Source organism: Martes martes (assembly GCF_963455335.1).
Source record: "Martes martes genome assembly, chromosome: 2".
NCBI classification, from domain to species: Eukaryota; Metazoa; Chordata; class Mammalia; order Carnivora; family Mustelidae; genus Martes; species Martes martes.
Window position 1 is genome coordinate 201,639,601 of NC_137889.1, and position 15,030 is coordinate 201,654,630.

Here is a 15,030-nt window from a genome sequence, read left to right on the forward strand (position 1 = left end):
TTAGTGCGGATAATGCATGGTAGACCGTATGTGTTACCAATGGAATGAAGTATTCACAGTGAATATTTTCTGTTGTTACCACTAGAGTGTTTTGTTTTGTTTTGTTTTTTAAGGTTTGGGCTAGGAGATAGGTGGGGAGAAAAGCGGTGGCACTTTCTCTATTGCAGTTCAGAGCCAGAACCCCAAAAGACCGTCTTGTAGGAATAAGAACAACCGATACTTACTGAGCCCTAACTGTGACACAGGCACTGTAGTAAACAGTTCGTGAGAACTCTGTATGTTTATGTTCCCAGGCTACAGATGGGGAGACCGAGGCCTTGAGAGCATGAGCAAAGCCAGGTCTTTGACTCCACAGCCCATGCCTTTAGCCACAATGATTTCTGCCTCCTGAATTATACTGGGAATAACGGGCAGGCTTCCGTCCTCCAGGGACAAAAGATCCTCGCACAGAGACATCGCCACAGATTACAACTCTGGCTTCTTACGCCACAGAATCACTCTTCAGATTTACGCTCCCACGCTGCGTTCATTTTGCTTCAAGGGTAGTTCTTAATTGTTTGCATCACACACACACACACACACACACACACACACACACACACACGGCTCCGTACCTGTAGTCCTTCGGAATCTTGTGAAAAGTTAGTAAAATTCATAAAGCCCAAAGTTACAACCTCTTGCCTGGTTCACCTCTTTAGTCTCTCATCACCCATTTGCAGAGTCAGCTCTGTATCCCCAGACACGACAGAGAAAGGTGACTATTTTGCTGGGAATTCTTTCAGTACTCTCTTGACTTTGGGGTACCAATTTTAGCATAGGATCTTCTTTATCTAAAAATTTAAACAAAAGGAAGAACAGTAAAACAAGATTGGTAGTGATTCATGAAAAAGTAAATTCTGTAAGTTGCCGAGTGATGCAAAAATGAAAGGGGCAGCTTGCCGTATAGGTTTGCGGTTTTGTTTTTCCTCATGGAAACCTGACCATGATTCTTTCGCCCTGGATTCCTTTGGGGTCAGAATGTTCCTGTGGAATACAGGACAACCTGCAAATATGGCCGTGGGGGCAAGCCAGCATTGCTAAGCAAGTATCGGAACCTCTGTGCCCCCAAACTGTCATTTTCCCCCGTGGGCTAGGAGTAACCACTCCTTACTTCTTTCTGTTGCTTCCCTCGGTTGCTTTCTCTGGACGTCGGGAGACGGGAGTGAAGAAGGACAGGATTTGAATGGGACAGAAAATCAAGGAGAGGATGAAGTGGGAGGGAAGACAAGATTTACTTTTTTTTTTAAAATCAGATTCATTGAGGTATAATTTGGGTTCAGTAAAATCCCCCATCTTGGAGTCTACTGGTCTATGAGTGTTAACAAATGTATACATTCTGGCAGTCTTGAAACCACAACTGCGGTCAAGGTTTGAGACAGTTTCATCAACCGCCCCCCCAAGCTCTCCTTTTTACTGTGACTTATTCCCGCCTTCCCGCCCCCACCCCGCTCCCGTTTCTGGCAACCACTGATCTGTTTTTTTTTACTCTTAAAGAGTTTTGCCTTTGCTGAAATGTCCTAGCCATGGAGTCATACAGTACATAATCTTTTGTTTCTGGTTTTTGCCATATGCTTTTGAGATCCATCCACATTCTTTTGCGTGTCAGTGACAGTTCCAAGAAGACCTTTTAAAGAACCTTTAAATTGTAGTTTCCCGTCATACTTTTCTGCTAAAAAACTATGAGGTTCTATGTTCACAAGCCCTAAGTACCTAATTTTCCACTACTCTGAAAAATAATATACTTCTAGCTTGTAGTAACTATGGTCAATTCCGGAAATAAGCATTCTGTAGTGGAAATTGTTAGAGCTGTGGATTTGAATAGACCTATCTAGCTCTTTAAATAAACAGCCACCATTTTGCAAAAGCTCAATGGAAGAAAAATGGAGTTGACAATTCTCATAAATAGTTAACTTACATTTTTCTCAGGTGGTGGATACACTGTTGTTTCTCTAGTTCTTTAAAATCTATGTGTTTTATATGCTCTTTGGTATGTATGATGCATTTTATAATAAAAAAGTTAAAAAAAATCAAAAAAAGAGAACCTTTAAAATTGTGGTCCTTAGAGTCGACCAGAGCTCAAAACCTCTCATAAGGCGTTAACCACATGTCTTCCCAGTCTACTGTGAGTTCTGTGCTTGGCTTGGCTTTAAAGGTGGGCGGGCTCCCCCCTTCCCTTCTGGTTGTCTCTGAAGCTGCTGGAGCAACACTCTTATAGGAAGTAAAACCACAGCAAAGAAGGAGCCTTATTTTGTTTTCTCTTCGGTTGCAAGTAATGAAGCCTACAAAATTGTGAGGCTTGTTTTAACATAGCAGGTATGGCTCAGATCTCTAACACATCAAGGACACCTGGGCTTCCCAGATAAGCCTAGAAGCTAGGACCAGGAACGAGAAGCACGACTCAGTTCTTCCTCTTGTCTCTATGTCTCACTGCTCAAAGGCTTCATTTGCCTCTTCCCTGCAGACAGACTTGCTCCACATCTCATCGTGGTAGACTGTGGCTTCTGCATCATCCAATGGGGGCTCTCAGGCCAGTTGCAGATTTCCAGGGAATAATCGTCCATCTTCCCCTCGTCCTGTCTACGCTGATTGTATATGTGTGTGGCTAGCATGGGGGCCAGGTAGATAGAGTCAGGTAATAGGAACACTGCAGAATCAGTCATGGGGGCTCACTCACGTGATTTGGGGACAGGTTGGAGGGAGGGTTTGCAGAGGGAGGGAATCACTGAGAGCTAATCAGAGACTCTGATAGTTCCTTTCCATTCTCTCCAATTTAACCATTAGCCTTCGTTTTGTTTTTCATTATTATGTCTTGGGCCCAAAACTGGTTTTTCAAACATTTATATAGTCATTTTAGAAAAATCAAAACTAAGAAGTTTATGGAATTGTTACATTATATTGAGGTCAGAGAATACACCATAGTTTTACCTGTATGTTGCTATGTTCAACTCCATCTGGTTACTTTTATTTACAGTATGAATATTGTATCACGGTAGTGCTTTGATCCAAATTCTTCCATGCACATAAGCTGAAGATATTTTTAATCTTGTTTTTCTAGAGACTAATGACTGCATTTTCTCACTCCTTTCTCGGGGACTTCTTTTAGGAAAGGTTACTTTTCCCTGAAAATTAGTGACCAGCAGTTCTTCTCTGAGCCACAGCTGATCAACATACAAGCGTTTTCAACACAGGTAATGACATTGCCACACAACTAATAATTTCGCATGTGTGAATCAAGGTTTCTTTCCCGTAGTTATAGCAAAAATAACCTCGATTAAGCTAGTCTCAGGTTCTTCATGAAATACTGCTGGAATAAGTTTTAGTGCTTGTGGGTAAGAACGGCAGCAACAACTAATTGCTGATGCGTCTGTCGTAGCCTTCTTTGTATTTTTCATTCCATCCTCGTGATAGCCCTGTGGGGTGTTGTTTTCCCCAATTTGCAGAGGAGGAAACTAAAGTCAGAGGGAAGTTAAGTAACTTGTCTATGGTGAGATAGCCAATAAATAAAGAGCTGAGATTTGTGCCCAGAAAATTGGGCTACAGAGTCTGCGTTCTTGCTCACTAGCTTATGGTGCCTTACTGTCCTCTCTTGAGCATGGTACGAGCCCTTCAGAATAATTCGAAACTGTTCCAGTCGTTAAGACTTCCCTCATCTTGGGTAAATGAGTTTGTTTTGCCTAAATATTTCTCTCTCAGGAATATGAAATTATTCTCAGCTACCTTTGCCTGTCTGTCCTGTAGCTGGGCTATGCTCCCATCAGTTTGCAGCAGGTAGAGCATCTGATTAAGGATCTACTTACAGGGGGTGCCCGTGTGGGCACCAGCCAGACGGAAGTCTGAGGACATCATGGTAGATGCTATAAAACTCAGCGTGATGGCGCCTCTGTTCCCATCACTCATCTCTGTTAAGATGTACTTACGTGTCCAGAATACAGATAGTGGTAGATGGTCTGAGTAACTGAGCTTGAGGGATTCAACAGCTGAAACATGCAAAGAGAGTAGGGGATAGATCTAGTCTTCAGGTGTGAACAGTAAGAGAGTGGGATATCAGCATGGGGAACCAAGGATACCTGAATATCCAGAACTCTGTAGAGTGTTAGTCATGAATTCAAGGAAAGACATGAGATTATTGTTTAAATTTTTTTTTTTTAATTTTGGTCCAAATATGAAAAGACCATGGACTGTGGATAACAGAGACATAACCCAGAAGTAACTCCTGGATGGTGTTCACAGGCCAACTTCACTCTTCTTCTTCTTCTTCTTTTTAAAAATATTTTATTTATTTATTTGAGACAGAGAGAGAGAACACAAGTGGGGGCATGGAGGGAGGGGCAAGCAGACTCCTCCAGGGAGGCCAACATGGCCAACATGGGGCTCAGTCCCAGGACCCCGAGATCATGACACAAGCCAAAGGCAGACACCTAACAACTGAGCCACGCAGGCGCCCTGCCCCCAACTTTGCTCTTCTTGTTGGCACGCGTACTTCAGGGGTGACTGAAGTTGAGGGTTGATTAGAAATTGATCTGATATTCATTTGACCTTACTGTTGGGCTAAGAGTATTAATTTTGTTTTAATTAAAACTAAAACATGTTAAAAGCAAAAACAAAAACAAAAACAAACCAAAAATGAAAAACATGTGTTCTCTGTAAACATGGGCCAGAGGGCTGCATCAGGCCTGAGGACTGTCTGGCTTAAAATTTCTCAGTACCTAAACTCAGAAGTTTTATTTTGTTCTTTTTGTTTGTGTTAATATAGTTACTCTAATTAGGTAAATTAGAGACTTAGGGTAGATACTGGCAAGTGCCTTCCTCATCTCAGACAGTGAGCTCCTGTGGTTCCCTGAGTTTTGTTTGCTTGTCTTCCCCAAATCAAGTGAATAAATAGTGGCAGCATTTTAAAATTTTATTTATGACTTTTTCATTTTAACTTTTTTAAAATGAAGTTATAAAAATTAATTTTAACTTATTTTGTTCCTTTACAGTCCTGTGATATTTCAATATGGTCTTGAACCTCCTGGAGATTTTCTCATGCAAGTTATTTGATCTTTTCCATTTACGGATGTTGACATCACCTTCTGACCTCTCCTCTTTTAGAATCCAAGGGTCCATTCATTCCCACATATCTAGAATCACAGCTTCTGCATTCTCACTTGGGAATTCTGAGGAGTAGCTGTCATCTATCTTCCTACTATGTGACTATTACAATGATACATTAGCTAGACATTACTTTAATAGATACTGAAATTTCCAGGAGGCCAGAGAGGTGGTATTAAAACAAAACCATTTGGATTAAAGAAAGCGATATGCTGAGAGAAGTCCTAGATGGTTCAACTTCAAACAATATACAAAATTAAGATAATCTTTTCTTTGGCTTTTGGCCTCAGGTTTTGTTTTGGTTTTTGTTTGTTCATTTGGTTTGTTTGTTGGTTGGTTGGTAATTTTTTCTGTTGTAGTTCATTAACTTTTGTCTTTATGAAAGAATACTGTATTTGCTTACTCAACTGGTGAAGGGAAACCTGATAATCCCAAGAAAAACATCTGAAAATTTGCCACATGGATTAGCCAGGTGGTTGTCTCTCCGACCGTGGTCTTCCTGGGTTCTAAAACCTGAGCTGGGGTGGGCCCTTCAAGATATGGGGGAGATGCCTTAAAGAAAATTACTGCCTGGGACCAGATATGACATGAATTCAGAATCAGAAATATCTCACCCCAAGTCAGCATCCTGCAGTGTCACTAGAGGGAAGGACTCAACTCCGAACCCCAGTGAAAAGATTCCATGCCTCTCACTGTTCTCTCTCGGATGCAGAAAACTGGTTGGAATCCCTGACTCTGGGCTGATTTCAGTTACAATGCAGGGGATAGAGTGTAAATCAAGACAGCAGAGACTTGGAAACAAGGCTCATCTCCGTTTCCTCTGGTGAATATGATGGCCTTGAAGTGGCTTGAGAAGCCTCCAGAACCCGAAGTGTGAAGTAGTTCTCACTCGCTCTGGTTATTGCAACTGCCCACACCTCCGACAAATCCTTTGACTCTGCCACCGTTTGGCACTTTGCTGGAGCTTTCAGAGTTCCCTTCAAAAGCACCAAATATCAATTAGGTTGTGCACAACAATATCTAGTCCACCTGGTCGTCCTCTTTCCTGCTAAATGACTTCTCCTCCTTCCCTTCCACTCCTCAGGCCCCCTATGTGCTGAGAAACGAGGCCCTCCATATTAGCAGAGGAGAGAGAGGGACCATCACGACCCAGCTGCTTGACATCCGAGATGATGACAACCCACAGGACGTCGTGGTCGAAGTGCTTGATCCGCCACGTCACGGCCAATTGCTCCAAACACTTCAGTCCCCTGCAGCCCCGATCTACGAGTTCCGGCTGGATGAACTCTCCAGGGGCCTTCTCCACTACGCTCACGATGGCTCGGAGAGCGTGTCTGATGTTGCAGTCCTGCAGGCCAACGATGGGCATTCCTTTCGAAATATACTGTTCCGTGTGAAGATGGTGCCCCAGGTAGGTGGGACTCCTAGAGCGGCAGTTTCCTTGCACCTAGATAGGAAGTTTTGTTGATGATATTATTTTACAATATAAAGTTAAGATATGCATAGGTATTCATTTGAATACTGATTAAGCATCTATTACAGAGATACTTAGAATGTTCAGAGACTCATAGAACACAATACCCAATCTCAGGGAGTAGTATATATTTTGTTAGGAGCATCCTTGATTTGAAGGACCTGTCCCCATGTTCTCTGCACAAGGGTCACTTTCACACCTTTATGTTGACTTGCTGCCATAAAAATGCCTCATCGTCCACTGATGCTTTTGTCTGCTGCCTGAGTCTGATCACAAGAATCGAGCGCACCCCTGTTTTTGTCTCCTTCTGCAACAGCTCATGCAGTGTGAAGCTCATAGGTAATCACAATGAATCAAAAAAGATGGGTTCGGCCATTCTGTTAGCCCAGCTAAAGTAGGATGAGGAAACTCTCTCTTTCAGTGATCATAGGAATGCCTGTCAGCCTGAGTCATTCCCTTGCCACCTCCATGTATTTTTGTCATATCCAGGAATATCTTTTCTATTATTTCCTTAATATTTTTCTTTGTATCAAATTTTTTATTGTGGCCCCATCCTAACAAATAATGCACATGAAATCATGGCCTTAATGTAGAATTGTACTTCTAAAATATTAAAATTAATACATGACCACTTTTAAAAATACTCGTTCACGTAGTACCTAGAATGTTCTTGGATACTATTGATGGTGGGGCTGTGACGTTTAGGGAAATACTGGGCTGACCCATGCTAGAGCCAAGAGGCCTGCTGAAGAACATTTTCAGAACCACTTATTACTTGATGATATTTCGCTAGAAGCTCTTTCCTCTGTTTTAGCAAAAGTGGCTCTTTCCCATGGTGCTAGATTGGGAGACGTATCATTTTTACTGAACGTTTCATTCCAAATATCCGTAGCCACCAAAGTGTCCTTGATGATTAGCTAGAGTGATGGATTTGCCGAGGACAGTTTAGAAATGACTTGTCCGTTTCTCACGGAAGATCGTTCAGGCTTTGCGGTGGAGCCCTGCGAAGGTGAACTGCTCGGATGTAACATGGTCTGCCGGCTAGTTTCTCAGGCGGTTGTCTCACGATCTGCAGCTGATGAAAACAGTGATGGTGGCATGAGATAGAGGGGAGTAAGCGAAGGCTGATTATGAGAATAGAGTTGGCAGATAGCCACCTTGTAGCTGATCCTAATTATCACCCTCTTGCAATTGCCCTGGGAGGTGAGGTTTAGTTCTGAAGAGACAAAGTCTAGACAGACACAGAAAGTTTCTTTTCTTCCTGCTTGGTTTCCTTCCAAAGATTGTTATAGGATTTCAGCGCAACGCTCGCAGTTGCCTTTCCCGTGGTGGTTTCAGTCTCCACATTTGGAGATCCGTTCGGTGGATGGCACTATCATTTTGTATGCTAGGGTCTAAGGTTGAAGGGTCTGTCTAGGATTTTAACTGCTTTGACTACCAAAACAAAACAAGCAAAAATTAAAGTTTAATTTATAACTAAGACATAAGCACAGAACTTGAGAATTCTTGTAGCAGTTATACCTTGGGATTCATGTCAGTATTATAATGTCTGTCCCTCCTCCTTCCTCCTGCCATCACTCCATCTCCTGTAGTGTTGTGCTTATGTGTCCGTCTGGTGAACTAATTAATGGCTTCTAAGCCAATGAACTGGGATAATGAAACCAGCATCCATCAGGACGTACTAATAAATCTGACACTGTAATACTCACATTTTACGAATGCATACTATATTTCCTTTCAGGAATTCAAAGTACTTTTCCTTCAAATCTCTTCTATTGATTTTTACAGTATTTTAATGAAGAAGGTTAGGAGCGGGGCCATATGACCTTATTTCTTTTTTTTTTTTTAAGATTTTTTTAAAAATTTGTTTGACAGAGATCACAAGTAGGCAGAGAGGCAGGCAGAGAGAGGCGGGGGAGGCAGGCTCCCTGCTGATGGAGGGAGAGAGCCCAATGCGGGGCTTGATCCCAGGACCCTGAGATCATGACTTGATCTGAAGACAGAGGCTTAACCCGCTGAGCCACCCAGGCACCCTGACCTTATTTCATCTAATAGAAGTTCTACTATGGATGGGAGGTGTTTTTGTTTGTTTTGTTTTTAACCTTTATTGGATCAGTAATGTTGATGTAAATTATTTCATTCGATGCTCATGATCATTCTAGGATGTTTGTACAATTATTATCTCTAATTTTCCAAAAAAGGGAAAATGAAGAAAAGGTGTAAAAACATCTTTAAAAGCTTAAAAATGTTTATTTTTGTATAAAGGTATTTCATGTTGGAGCTGTGGTTTCAACTCAAGTGTGTTCTGGCTCATCACACTTAACCCACATGGCTTTTTTCATTCTAGCTCATATTTTTTGATGTTTTGGTCATATATATTCTGATCCCCCTAATTGACAGAATGGAGACAGCAATTTAGTCATTTTTTCAATGTCCTTTCCAAGCAGTCTGGGCCCTAAGCCTCCTGGAATCTTCCCTCTGGACTCACCACATCTTGTTACAAGTGAAGCTATTTATAATCATAAGTCTGCCAGAGCCCAAGGAAAAAAAAAAATCCTTCGGCTGTTAATGGCTTCCAGTACATGTATAGTCAGACATGATTGATTTCATTCTGATAGCCACTTCTGAAGATGGGCATCCAAGTCCCTACACTGAGCCTGCCTGTGTATTAAACTCGAAGTCAGGCCAATTACTGGCTCATGTCTACCTGGTGGTTTAAATGTCATGGTGAAGGGGATTAGGTCTAATTCCTGAGGAGTGGATGTACACATTAATCCCAATGTTGTTCAGTAGAAAACTTAACCTGCCGACTCAGGTGAAAGGAGAGAGAGAGAGATAGAAAAAGAGAACTGTGTGTGAGCAGCAACCCTTTCAGTCTTCCTCTCTTGAGCAAGGCACGTCATAGGAGCTCAGCCCATTTTTGTTGGATGGGTAGACGTTTGGAGGGATGCAGCGGCTTGAGTGAGGCTAGTTCCTGTGATCCTACGTTACAATCCGTCTCTTGCATCAGATGAGAAGCCTGCAGGCCACCTCTGCTGATGTTGGGGTGGCCGATCTGGGACTAAGCGTGGGAGCTGTCAGCTCCACTCTCGTTTCTCAAGTTCTGCATCACTTCCTCCAAAGTTTCATCCTTGGCCTGGCAGTGAGGAAATTTACTGCCCTCCAGGCTTATGCTGAGTTGCTGCAGAGAAAATGGATTCAGGACTGATGTCGAAACATGCTCTGTTGGGGTGGGGGGAGGCCAAAGAAATCAAGAAGATTAAAAGGTAATAAAGAATGCTTGCTGAACAGGCTCTCATTAATTGTGTGGATTACCAAACCCAAGCCCACTAGAGATATGATTTTAAAGCATTTCGGCATCTAATAAGGGCTAAAATGTAGGCAGGGAAAAGCTTCTTGGTGGGTTTCTCTCCACTGCCGGTCTTTCAAGCCAAGCTTCTTTTTCATTAATTAAGGCATCTCTGGAAATCATGCCTCCTTTTCCACTTTGGCAATAAATCTGATGATCTTTGTGACCTCGTTTGTTGTTGTTTGAGCAGTTACTTTCTGCCATTGGGTAATGCTTTGATGTGAAAATCCCCCAAGTATCATGCTATGAACTGGATGGAAAATTCTGTTGCTAAGTCTGCTCTGTCTGTTTGAACTTGGTAAGGCTTGTGTGTGACTGGAGGCCCTATTGTGCTTTCCCTCAATTTTCTTAAAACTTGTCCTCCCAGTGGTTGTCTGGCATGGATGCCTCTTGATAATAAGAGTGCTTATGACAATTAGAAGCATGGCACAAAAGTGTTAATTTTTTGAATAAGAGTCTCTCTCATAAATAAATAAATCCTTACCACATGTCAGGGTTTCACCTTTTTTTTAAAGGTTTTAATCTATTTATTTGAGATTGAGAGAGAGAGAGAGAACAAGCAGGGTGAGGGTCAGAGAGAGAAGCAGACTCCCCGCTGAGCAGGGAGCTGGACATGGGACTTGATCCGGGACATGATGGTGGGACTTGATCCCGGGACTCTGGGCAGATGCCTAACAACTGAGCCACCCAGGTGCCCCAGGGTTTCATCTTTTATGGACTTACTTAGCTTGTTTAATTTGGCATCTTATAAGATGTGTTGCTCAGAGTATACATTCGAAAAGTGGTTCTTGATGACTAAATTTTGTTTATGAAGTAGTTGAAATCTACATGGAGAGAAGGTTCTCTATTCTTGACCTGAAGGAACAGAGCCTCTGAGGAGCATACACCCACTGACAAACACAAAAACGGTCCAATTATCTTTCCATCCTTTATCCTGGCAAATAGCATCCAAGTTTCACTTTTTATGTCTACCCTACATGATCCTTCCCTAAAATCCACAGTGTCCTTTAAGGCCGCATTTTAAAAACTATGGTATAAATGAACCTTTGCAAAATAAGGCATTTTTTAATAGAATAAATAAAATCTTAGGACTGTTATTATATCCAATTATAGTCCTTTTCTATTTGATTAAGTTTTAAAATTTTTTAGCTTGAGTAGTTGGACCTGGGGTTAGGGTTACACTGTCATTTGAAATCATCATGTATGCCCCAACATTTATTTTAGGGGAGGAAGTTTTCATTTTATTTGTGAGATTTTTCCTCCTAATGATAGAAGCTTAGGCCCTTACTTCTGGTTTACAACATTAATATTTTTATTTGTAACACAATATATAATGGCCAAACTTTATTGCCAACATTTCCCTATGCCCATTGTTCTATGAGATAAATTAGAAGAACTATTTAATTTAAAGCACTCTTTTGATTATGACCCCATAACCCCTTTTTGGGATTTTATTGCTTTCTAATGTGGTACCCCGAAGGACATATAAAACATCACTAGGCAGGAGATTATTCAGCTCATGTTATGGCTAATTTCTTGAGCTTATAGGGATATATGCACCATTGTGCAGAAGAAGAAGAAAAAAAAAACTACAAGGAGATAAAGAAATTGCAAAATGTCAGAATCATTGGAGAAATGCGTTAAAATTTGTTTGGCTTTTCTGGACACTTTAACTATAGAAAAGATGATATATAGGCGTCTATTCATCTCTTCCTGAATCTTCCCTGGGCTCTCTCCCAGAAGAAGGCAACTGATAAAACCGTCTTCATCGTAATGAGTGGGAAGAATTATACTTCTTTCCCTTAGATAGTTGTCTGTTTCTTCTTAAGTATTATAAACAAATGATTTGGAAACAGAAGTTATAAATGGAAATATTCTGAAAGACCTGTCTGGGGGGTTCAGGAGAACCACTCTGGACCCATTACTATTTCTTTCCTGAGCTCTGCTTCTCCTGCTTTAGCATGACTCCCCATCCCCTGGGAATCCTGTTCAAATACAAGTGGAAACACATCAGAGTACAAAGCTGTATGGCAAAGTAAACAGTCAATGAAATGAAAAGGCAACCTACCAAATGGGAGAAAATATTTGAAACCATATATCTGATAAAGGATTAATATCTAGACTATTATGAGCAACTCAGACAACTCAATAGCAAAATCATCATCTTTATCATCCAATTAAAATGTGGCCTTAGGACCTGCACAGACCTTTCTCAAAAGAAGACATAAAATGGCCAACAGGTACATGAAAATATGTTCAGTATCACTCATCATCAGGGAAATGCAAATCAAAACCACAATGAGTTATCACCTCATACCTGTTAGAATGGCTGTTATCAAAAAGACAAAAGATAACAAGTGTTGGTGAAGGTACTGGGAACAGGGAACCTGTATACACTCTTGGTGGGAATGTAAATTGATGCAGCCATTATGGAAAACAGTATGGTGGATCCTCAGAAAACTAAAAACAGAGCTGTCATATGATCCAGCAACCTCACTTCCAGGTATATATCTAAAAGAAATGAAATCTGTATCTCAAAGAGATATATGTACTCACATGTTTATTGTAACATTAGTCACAATAGGCAAGGTATGAAAAGAGCCTAAGTGTGTCTTGATGGATAAAAGGATAAAGAGAGGGGCACCTGGTTGGCTCAGCTGGTTGAGCGCCAGTTCTTGATTTTGGCTCAGGCCGTGATCTTGGGGTCCTGGGATCAAGCCCCACATCGGGCTTCACACCCAGCGGGGGGTCAGCCTCAGGGTTTTCTCTCTCTCCCTTACCCTCTGCTCCTCCCCACCCCCGCTCGCTTGCTTTCTCTCTCTAAAATAAATAAATAAATATTTTTAAAAAATGGATAAAGAAAATGTGATCTATGTATCTAATGGAATATTATTCAGCCTTAAAAAAGGAAATCCTGTCATTTGTGACAACATAGATGAGCTTGAAAAACATTATGCTATGTAAAATAAGCCAAACAGAAAAGAGACAAATTCTGCGTGATTTCATTTATATTTGGAATCTTAAAAAGCCCAGCGCATAATAGCAGAGCAGAATGGTGTTTGCCAGGGGCTGAGGTGGGAGAAATGGGGAGGTGTTAGTCAAAGGATAGAGAGGTTCAGTTACCAGGGATGAATAAGTTCTGGAGACACAATGTATAGCATGGTGGCTATCCTTGATACTGTATCATATACCTGAAATTTGCTGAGTAGGTTGACCTTAAGTGTTTTTACCACATGCACACAAAAAAGTGTAGCTCTATGAGTGATAGATTTCCTAATTAGCTTGAATTTCACAATGTATATGTATATCAAAACATCATATGGTGCACCTTACCTATGTACAACTTTTATTTGTCAAATATACTTCAGTAAAGTTGGTGAAAAGAATAAAACGCAGATTCTAATTTAGGATCTGGGTTGGGGTCTGAGATTCTTAATTTGTAATAAGCTTCCAGATGTTGCCCAGCACGTCCAGATGTTTGTTCTAACACTGACGTAGAAGGAGTACTGTGTCCTAAAGGTTTACGGTCACACAGGAATTAGAGGATTGTGTTGGTAAAGTGTGGCCAAGATAGAAATGTCGTGGGAGGGACATCTGGGGACATACATTCAGGGCATAGTACTTACTTGCTTGGAATATGAAAAACCACATTGCCTTATCAGCCCCAGAATATGGTTGTCGGCGTATGACTGATTTCCGTAGCCATGATCAGACTTGACGAGGCGGCTGCTATCTGAGAGATTTCTGGCAATTAAGACGCCTGGGTCTGAGTGTATTATCTTATATGAAACTCTGCTGGAGTTAATTGGGACTTTTCCCCCAGAATTCGGGGGTGGGGGGTAAGTATTGAGGAAAATTCTTGGCACATTTTGATGTTTTTGTAACTAATATGCTGTATCAATTGTGAAGGGAGAAAATTCTAGGGAGTTTGCCCGTGAGCACCGATCATAATAGAAGGCGCTTTTGCCGCTGTTCTCCTGGGCACCGTTTGACTTGGTTCCCTGGTGACTGTGGTGAAAATGGCCAGGACCACCTCTTGTGGGGATCAGATGCTCTTGTGCCAAGTGATTGCAAAGGCCTATTTGTCTTCTGCCCTGAATATGCCCCTCCTGGGAGTGGTATTGCTCTGTTCTGGTGTTTCAAATATTGGCATATTTGAAAGTAATAACAATAATTTATAAAAACATCCCCGTTGAAACGCCCTATTTTAGAACCCCAGATTGACTGATTTTTAAAGTACGAAAACAGACTGAAAGCTGAACACAGACAGACTCACTAACCTCTTTCCATGGAAAACGTCAGTCATGAGGCTTTGGAAGAGGCGCACACTTTGCAAATCGAGAATGGCAGCACTTTCATGACAGTAGCTTTAGCAATTAAAACGGTTGCCTTCTCGGGAGGGTGAAAGAGGTGGTTTCTTCCAGTCGGCTCTTCCCAGCTGTTGTTTCTAAGGCTTCACTTTCAGTCATCAAGGCCTGTCGGTTTGGCCTCTAGTGTTTCTGGAAACGGGTTCTAACTCTCTGTTCCCACGGCAATGACTCTCCTCTTCTCTCACCTGAGCCGTTACAAGAATTTGTTAAATGGTTTCCACAGCCCCAGACACATGTCAGTTCTAGCCCCTTCCGTCTCCTGCTGACGGAGACTTTATAAACCCCAGACTGTCCATCCGCCTTCCTTCCCTGAAGACGCGTGTTGACTTTACTGGGCTTACAAGATAAACGGAGACCTTTAGTGCGTGCTCTGCCTTCCGCCAGCCAAGTGCAGGAGTGTCCCTTCTTATTCACCCCTCTCCTGGCCCCATAAATTCTTCTTGCCCAGACACAGTGCATTGTCTCATGTCTTTGCCTCTGTTGGGCCCTCTGCAGAGTCCGTTCCAGCACTTCTCTCTTAGAAGGGCCGTGTTTTGGTCATTCCAGAGTTAAATGATATTTCCATAGGAAACCCTTCCTGAGCATTCCCCCCTCAAAGAGGAAACCCCCTTTTTCCTTTATTCTCCCACAGCATCCCGCTCCAGCCTCGTACAGAGGGTCATTTGTGATACGCCCTGATTAGCTGAGCTGTCTGTGGCGGCACGACT

The 15,030-nt window shown here is 41.9% G+C and overlaps 1 protein-coding gene across 1 annotated transcript in view; it reads left to right on the forward strand.

The window, feature by feature from the left end:
- The window catches only part of FRAS1 (Fraser extracellular matrix complex subunit 1), a gene marked incomplete at its 5' end in the record, with an annotated part of 403,879 nt that overhangs the window by 259,156 nt on the left and 129,693 nt on the right, over nt 1-15,030 (forward strand). Inside the window, 2 exons of the mRNA XM_080796111.1 lie at nt 3,143-3,227; nt 6,215-6,541. Of these exons, the coding sequence (XP_080652237.1) occupies nt 3,143-3,227; nt 6,215-6,541 (412 nt within the window). The remainder of the gene's footprint in view (nt 1-3,142; nt 3,228-6,214; nt 6,542-15,030) is intronic.